The sequence below is a fragment of the Charadrius vociferus genome, unplaced genomic scaffold (genome assembly GCF_000708025.1).
Source record: "Charadrius vociferus isolate BGI_N301 unplaced genomic scaffold, ASM70802v2 scaffold1084, whole genome shotgun sequence".
Lineage (NCBI taxonomy): Eukaryota > Metazoa > Chordata > Aves > Charadriiformes > Charadriidae > Charadrius > Charadrius vociferus.
In genome coordinates, this window is record NW_009647974.1 from 169883 (window position 1) to 177839 (window position 7957).

The 7957-nt window shown below is 63.2% G+C and overlaps 2 protein-coding genes across 2 annotated transcripts in view; both read right to left on the reverse strand.

Annotated features, from left to right (window-relative positions):
• The window catches only part of MYL7 (myosin, light chain 7, regulatory), a 4379-nt gene extending 1915 nt beyond the window's left edge, over positions 1–2464 (reverse strand). The window contains exon 1 of the mRNA XM_009883460.1: positions 2450–2464. Within this exon, the coding sequence (XP_009881762.1) occupies positions 2450–2464 (15 nt within the window). The remainder of the gene's footprint in view (positions 1–2449) is intronic.
• A 438-nt stretch (positions 2465–2902) lies between these two features.
• Positions 2903–7142, reverse strand: GCK (glucokinase (hexokinase 4)). The gene is made up of 10 exons (XM_009883461.1): positions 7095–7142; positions 6479–6641; positions 6180–6334; positions 5814–5933; positions 5628–5723; positions 5278–5377; positions 4279–4462; positions 3835–3990; positions 3142–3375; positions 2903–3047 (listed from the first exon to the last, which is right to left on the reverse strand). Exons 1-10 carry the CDS (start codon positions 7140–7142, stop codon positions 2903–2905), a joined length of 1401 nt encoding a protein of 466 aa, XP_009881763.1.
• Between the last annotated feature and the right edge of the window lie 815 nt (positions 7143–7957).

The window sequence follows — 7957 nt, forward strand, 5'->3', positions numbered from 1 at the left end:
CCTGCCGGACTGCGGGAGCCAACCAGGGCGCGGGGAAGCCTTGGTTCAGCCTCAGCCAATCAGAGCACAGGGAATCCCCCCCTTCTTTTTTTTTTAGTCCCAGCCAATCAGAGCACAGGGAATCCCTTTTGTTTGGCCCCAACCAATCAGAGCACAGGGAATCCTCTTTTTTTTTGGTCCCAGCCAATCAGAGGACAGGGAATCCCTTTTGTGTGGTCCCAGCCAATCAGACCGCAGGGAATCCCTGTTTGGCCCCAGCCAATCAGAGCCCAGGGAATCCCTTTTTGGTCCCCCAGCCAATCGGAACAGAGAGAATCCTGCTAGCTGAGGGCTGCCACCAATCAGAGCTCAACGATGTCTTTCTGGCGGCAATCAATTAGAACACAGGGAGTCCAGCTGGCTGAGGGCTGTGGCCAATCAGAGCACAGGGAATCCATTTTTGGCCATGGCCAATGAGCACAGGAAGCCCTGCTGCTGCTGGCCGCAGCCAATCAGAGCGCAGGGAATCCTGCTGGCTGCAGCAAATCAGAGCGGAAGGGATCCTCTTCCCCTTCTCCAATGAACTGGGGGGATCCTGGCGCTGCCGGGGCCTTCGTGGGGGGACCATTGGGGTGACCCCGTCCTCAGGGTGACCCAGACCCCCCCAGTGTCCCAAGCGCCCATGGTGGCCCTGCGTCCCCAGCCCTTGGGTCACCCCACACTTGGGGGTGGACCCCAAACCCCACAGTAGCCCCAGACCCCCAGGCTCACCCCACATCCTCTGGTGGCCCCAGGTCTCCAGGGTGGCCCCAGATGCCCAAGGGTGGCCCAGGACCCTGAGGTGAGCCCAACACCCTCAGATGTCCCTAGATCCTGGGGTCCCCCCATGTGCCAGGGTGGCCCCAGACCCCCTGGGGTGGTCCAGACCCATGTGGTGGCCCCCAGATGTCCAAGGGTGTCCCCAGACCCCCAAGATGACCCCTACCATGGGGTGGCCCCACAGCCCTGGGGCTCACTCCAACGACCTGGGGGGGGTCCCAGACACTCGGGTGCTCCCAGACCCCCAAAGGGACCCCGACACCCTGGGGTGCCCCAAACCCTCAGAGGGAACCCAACACCTGGGGGAGCCCCAGGAGGATTCCAACTCACTGGGGTGCTCTGGCACACCCAGAGGGACCTCAACACCCCAGGATGGCCCAGGGCCCAGAGGATCCGAACATCCCAGGGTGTTCCCAACTCCCAGGGAGACCCCAACACCCTGGGGTGCCCCAGGAGGATCCCAACACCCTGGGGTGCCCCAGACCCTCAGACAGACCCCAACACTTGGGGGTGCCCCAGGAGGACCCCAAAACCCTGGAGCGACCCCAGACTCCCAGAGGGACCCCACAGACCCTGGGATGCCCCAGGGAGACCTCAACACCATGGGCCACCCCAGACCCTCAGGGGGATGCCCAACATCCTGGGGTGCCACCAGACCCCCAGAGGGACTCCAGCACTCTAGGGTGGCCCAGTCTCTCCAGGGAACCCCAACACCCTGGGGTACTACCAGATCCCTAGAGGAACCCTAACACTTGGGGTGACCATGACCCCCGGAGAGACCCCAACACCCTGCCCCAGACCTCTGGGGCACTCAAATCCCTGGGGTCCCCCAGACCCTCTCGAGGATCCCAGCACCCTGGGGTGCCCCCAACCCACAAAGGGACCCCAACACACTGGAGTGCCCCAGGAGGACCCCAACACCCTGGGGTGCCCCTAGACTCTCCAGGGAACCCCAATGCCCTGGGGTGCACCAGGTCCCCAGAAGGACCACAACACCTCAAGCTGCCCCAGATCCCCAAGGGGGACCCCTACACCCTGGGGAGACCCCTACACCCTGGGGGGACCCCAGACACCACACCCCTAGGGAACCTCCACAACCTGGGGTGTCCCAGGAAGACCCCAACACCCAAGGATGCTCTCAGACCCCAGAGGGACCCCGACACCCTGGGGTGCCCCAAACCCTCAGAGGGAACCCAACACCTGGGGGAGCCCCAGGAGGATTCCAACTCACTGGGGTGCTCTGGCACACCCAGAGGGACCTCAACACCCCAGGATGGCCCAGGGCCCAGAGGATCCGAACATCCCAGGGTGTTCCCAACTCCCAGGGAGACCCCAACACCCTGGGGTGCCCCAGGAGGATCCCAACACCCTGGGGTGCCCCAGACCCTCAGACAGACCCCAACACTTGGGGGTGCCCCAGGAGGACCCCAAAACCCTGGAGCGACCCCAGACTCCCAGAGGGACCCCACAGACCCTGGGATGCCCCAGGGAGACCTCAACACCATGGGCCACCCCAGACCCTCAGGGGGATGCCCAACATCCTGGGGTGCCACCAGACCCCCAGAGGGACTCCAGCACTCTAGGGTGGCCCAGTCTCTCCAGGGAACCCCAACACCCTGGGGTACTACCAGATCCCTAGAGGAACCCTAACACTTGGGGTGACCATGACCCCCGGAGAGACCCCAACACCCTGCCCCAGACCTCTGGGGCACTCAAATCCCTGGGGTCCCCCAGACCCTCTCGAGGATCCCAGCACCCTGGGGTGCCCCCAACCCACAAAGGGACCCCAACACACTGGAGTGCCCCAGGAGGACCCCAACACCCTGGGGTGCCCCTAGACTCTCCAGGGAACCCCAATGCCCTGGGGTGCACCAGGTCCCCAGAAGGACCACAACACCTCAAGCTGCCCCAGATCCCCAAGGGGGACCCCTACACCCTGGGGAGACCCCTACACCCTGGGGGGACCCCAGACACCACACCCCTAGGGAACCTCCACAACCTGGGGTGTCCCAGGAAGACCCCAACACCCAAGGATGCTCTCAGACCCCAGAGGGACCCCGACACCCCGCCATCATCATCCTCATCCTCCCCCCCGAGTCCTCTCTCACTGCCCCATCATGCAGGCCATTTTGCAGGCGACGGCCGAGATGAGCGCGGCCCCACGCCCGCTGCCTTCCTCCGACTGGATGAAGGTGATGTCGCAGCCGGGCGTCAGCTGCCGAACCGTGGCGTGGAAGCGGTCCTTGAAGCTGCCGGAGGGGAAAAACACCCGGGGTCAAGGCTTGGAGGATGCAGGAGGAGGAAGGGGATGGCGGTGGGAGGAAGGCTCCTGGGGTTCCTCACCTGGGATGGAGCTTGTAGACGGAGCCGTCGACCCCCACGGTGATTTTGAGGGTCTCCTGGCTCCGGCTTTCCCGCATGCGGTTGATGACACCGGCCAGCCCGGCCGAGCACATCTGAGCGGCGCGGGTGGAGACGCTCTCGCAGACCATCCGCACGATGTCACAGTCCGTCCCTGAGGGCAGCAGCTCGAAGGCCGTCAGGATGTTGTAGATCTGCTTGCGGTCGCCGGAGTCGCTGGGACGGGTAGAGAGGGGTGCGTCGGTCAGGGGAGGGGGGGACATGGGGCCCCAATATGGGGCAGTTGTAGAGGGTTGGTGGGGGGTGATGGGATGGGGAACCCCAAGATGGGGCAGTTGCTGAGGGCTGCTGTGGGGAGACAGGATGGTGGACCCCAGTATGGGGCAGCAGTAGAGGGCTGGTGTGGGGCGATGGGACAGGGGACCCCAATATGGGGCAGTTGTACAGGATCAGTGTGAGGTGACGGGACACCCCAACATGGGACAGAGCATGCTAGTGTGGGGTGACAAGACATAGGGACCCTGCTGTGCGGGGGTGACAGGTCAAGGGACTCCAATATGGAACAGCCAGAGCACGCTGGTGTGGGGTGAGGGGACAGAAGACCCTGCTGTGGGGCAGTGCAGCGGGCTGGTTTGGGGGTGCTGCCGCCCCACCATGGCCCTGCCAGCCCCGTACCTCTCAATCTGCGACACGAAACGGGTCTCAAAGGTCCCGCGGGTCTTGAGCTTCTCGGAAGCCTCCCCGTTGAAGAGCAGATTCTCATCCACCAGCTTCAGCAGCACCAGCCGGACAATCTCCCCCATGTACTTTCCCCCGATGATCTTCTCATAGCTGAGGGGGACACATGGGCAAACAGGGGGCTGTCAGAGCCAGAACTTAGGGGGGCCACATCCCGCAGTGCTCCCTCTTTCTTCCCCCCTCCCCTTGCCGGATGCATCCCTGCGTGAAGGCACAGGAACCAGGGTGAAGGACCCCCACTTTGGGGGTACCTTTGATGAGTTGCACCGGCCTCAGCTGAGCCCAGAGTGGCGCGGGTGGGCAGGGAGAAGAAGGGTGGGCAGGGGGGACGCGGCCGGGGCCGGGGACGCCCAGAGGGACTGGATCTGTCCTATTCCTTACAGTTGCTGACCGGGGTTAAGTGAGGTCTCGTCCACCACGCGGTCGTATTCCAGGAGGAACTCGTCCAGCTCCCCCGAAGCGCCGAAGGCCCCCCACTCCGTATTGACACACATCCGCCCCTCGTCGCCCTCCACCAGCTCCACGTTCTGCATCTCCTCCATGTAGCAGGAGTTGCAGCCTGTCCCTGCCAGCGGGAACTGGGGATGGGACCCCCCGACACCCACGTCCCTCCCATCCCCATGGCATCGCGGCCGGCGGCGGGGGGCTGCGCTTGGAGCTGTACAGCCCCATCCGGATGCGGATGGGGAAGCTCAGCCCTCCTGCTCCCCCCTGGTCCTTCCCCGCAGCCCCGGCCGGCTGCTCGTCCCCGGTGGGTGTTGGGGACGGCCACTGCGGGGTCCCAGGGGCTCCAGCTGCTGCGTGGCAATGGCAGCCCGGCCTGCGGCAGAGCTGATAAACAGCCCAGCACGGTGTTTACCCAGGCCGAGAGCCGGTGCGGAAAGCCCAGATGGCCGCGTGGTTGACGGCACTTAAGACAGCGTGGGTCTGGGGAGGCGGCAGGGGGCTGGTCCCCTGGGGATGGGGGGGGTGAAGGAGCCTGCGGGGTTCAAACCCACCTCCCTGGCTCCCTGGCACAACCGGCACCGGCCACCTCCAGCGGCTGCCCACCCATACAGTGAGATGCCAGAGCCACCGGCAGCCCGGAGAGAGGATGTCCCTTGGGGACAGACCCACACTGTGGGTCACTAGACCCGTTATGGTGACCACCCCCTTTCCACCCTGAAGGTGCCCCCCCCCTCCATGCCAAGGCCAGGAGATGCCATGTGGCATCCCAACCTCAGGAGACCTCAGCAGGGTGCCGCTGCCACCCCCCTGTCCTCAGTGTGTCCCCCCCAAAACAGACAAGCCCCTGCTCGCAGCAGGGGAGTGTGAGCAGGGCCGTGGGGACGGTCCCCCCCCTCGCCTGCCGCGTGTCCTGGCGGGAAGGGGCCGTCTTACCCACAATCATCCCAACCTCGCACCGGTGATCTTCGTAGTAGCAGGAGATCATCGTGGCCACCGTGTCGTTCACCATCGCCACCACATCCATCTCGAAGTCCTGGGAAGGGGAGTAGGACCATTGGGGTCTCACCCGGGGTCTGGGCTGTCCCACAGCAGGGGTTGTCTTGGGTACAGGGGTCCCCGAGGGTGATGATGAACACATATATCACGCACACGTGTGTGCACACGCATGGAATGACCCTTTCTGGGGACATGCGGCGTTCTGGCAGCCCCGTTGTGGGGACAGCTGGGGGTCCCAGAGTCTCCCCTCCACTACAGTACTGGCACAAACCATATAATCATCTCACCCCTCGCCGTTTGATGGCGTCTCTCAGGAGCCCGACCACATTGTTCCCTTCTGCGCCGGAGGCTTTGAAGCCCTTGGTCCAATTCAGGAGGATGCCCTGGAGCCAGGGGAAGACCAAAATGGGGCTGCGGGTGTAGCTGGGTCATGGGGACCCTCGAGTCCTTGTGCTGCCCAGCCACCGCCTCACCTTGTCGATGTCCTCGTGCCGCACGGGGAAGGAGAAGGTGAAGCCCAGGGGTAGCTTTTTGTGTTTCATCTGGTGCTTGTCCAGGAAATCGGAGATGCACTCGGAGATGTAGTCGAAGAGCTGGAAGAGAGGAGGTCCAGCCTTTGCCAGCGGTTTTCCCCATCCTCCCACTGCCCTCGGGTGGCCACTGTCCCCACTACGGGTCCCCCGAGTGTGGCCACCTCCCTGCCACCCCCTGGTTTCTGCCAGAGGGAGGAATAAGGGATGTCCCCACTGGCGTCCCCACCGAAATGCGGCACGGTGTGCCCCTGCCCGGTGACGAGGACCGCGTGGGAGGGGATGGGATGCCCCCTGTGCCCAGCTCACCATCTCGGCTGTCCCCGTCATGGCATCCTCTGGGATGGAGTACATCTGGTGCTTTGTCTTCACCTTCCACTGCCCTTCCTCCCCCTCGCCCACTTTCACCAGCATCACACGGAAATTGGTGCCACCGAGATCCAGTGACAGGAAATCTCCGACCTCTGCAAAGCCAGGGGGGAAGGACACATAAGGTGACCAGCTCATGGTGGGTCTCAGCCTCCTGCAATGAGCTTGGCGAGGTCAGGGGAAGAGGTGACATGGCAAAGGACTGGGAGCAATACCTGTCCAGCCCGGCAGTGCCGTACCTGAGCCCTCGGGTGTGGAGCGCACGTAGGTGGGCAGCATTTTGACGGAGGCTTCCTCGTGCGTTTCCAGCTTTAGCCCTCGGTCCATCTCTTTTTGCATTCGGTACATCACCTTCTTCAGATCCTCCTCCTTCAGCCGAAACTCCGACAGGATCTGCTCCACCTGCAGCAGGATGGACGGCATCAGCTGGGGACGGGGGTTATGGGACCCGGCTGGCACGAACAACTATAAATAATCCGAATTTTCTTTCCCCTGGCCCTGGTTTTCCCCATCAGCTCACAGACACCCCCGGACCACCTTATCCCATGTCTCCACTACCCTGCCTCCAACCTAACAGACACGCTGGTGAATCCACAGGGCCGGCACGAGCCACTGCCAGCCCCAAATCCTTTCCTGGCACTGCCTGTGAGACATCTGCGGTTGGCACAGGGCTCCCCGTTTCGTCACCTTCAGCCGCTTCATTTTCCACCTTCTTTGAAGCCGGTGCTGTTCCAGTGGACCAGTGACCTGGGACATCCCATCCCGCTGAATCCCAGGGTCTTTCCCGGTGAGGAGTGCTTCCAGCCATGCCATTTAGGAGCTCAGCAGCTCCTGCTGAGGATGTGGGACCCCTACCGTGTCTGTGATGAGGATGCTGCGTCCTCTTTCGTCCCCCAGGAGCATCCCTCTCCTTGTACCCCCTCAGGAACCACAGGTACCATTTTCCACCCATCAAACTCGGTGCGAGTTGGGGGCCGAAGGCAAGCAGGACCGCGGGTAGGATATAAAAAGTATTATCGGGAAATGCTCCCTTGCCTCGCTACCAGGGAGAATCTCAGGGCCCACTCGAGGGAAGTGCCTGGCAGGCAGGACCTGTATTTACCCTTTACGTAGCAACCCCGGGCTCCGCCACCGGCGCAGCCTCCATTAGCCACGGCACGTAATCGGGGGCAGGCAGCCCCGGGCTGTCAGATGGAGCCGGGGGGGGATGGAGAGCGCTCACTGCTCGGCCAGATGTAGCCGGCGGCATTAGAGGGCTCATTAGTCACCGGGATCCGGGCAAGCTTAAAACGCTCCCGCTTGCACTTTCGCCGGTGGATGGATGTTTTCCTCGAGGCTGCTGCTGTTTCCCGATGTGTTTAGGGGTGGGGGGCTCTGTAAAAAGGTTTTGGGATGTGGTTTGGAGCATCTCGGCCTGGGGAGAGCACCCACCGCCTCGGCTCAGCCAAACCTGTGGCCGCTTGCCTCAACCCCCTCAATGCATCCTGATAAATCACCCGGCCCCGAGCGCCGTCCCTCAGCCTCCAGCCCCCTGAGTGAGCGCTCATCCCAAAGATCTCCTCGCCCCAAAAGCTCCTGCCCCACAGAGCACTTGTGCCTGGGGGGGATCCCAACACCGCAGCACCTCTCCAGCCATCCTCCCCGCTCTGTCCCAGTGCCAAATCCCAGGGTCTCCATTAATCCATAAGACAAGATGTAGCTGCACCATGAGGAATGCC

What these genes read in the sequence shown, in the direction of transcription:
- GCK (XM_009883461.1), bottom strand. Translation starts at nt 7,142, where the DNA reads ATGCTCCTGGGGGACGAAAGAGGACGCAGCATCCTCATCACAGACACG. An exon ending in GCATCCTCATCACAGACACG is followed by an intron (nt 6,642 to 7,094) that starts GTAGGGGTCCCA and finishes ATCCTGCTGCAG; the next exon opens with GTGGAGCAGATCCTGTCGGA. An exon ending in CTTAACCCCGGTCAGCAACT is followed by an intron (nt 3,991 to 4,278) that starts GTAAGGAATAGG and finishes TGTCCCCCTCAG; the next exon opens with CTATGAGAAGATCATCGGGG.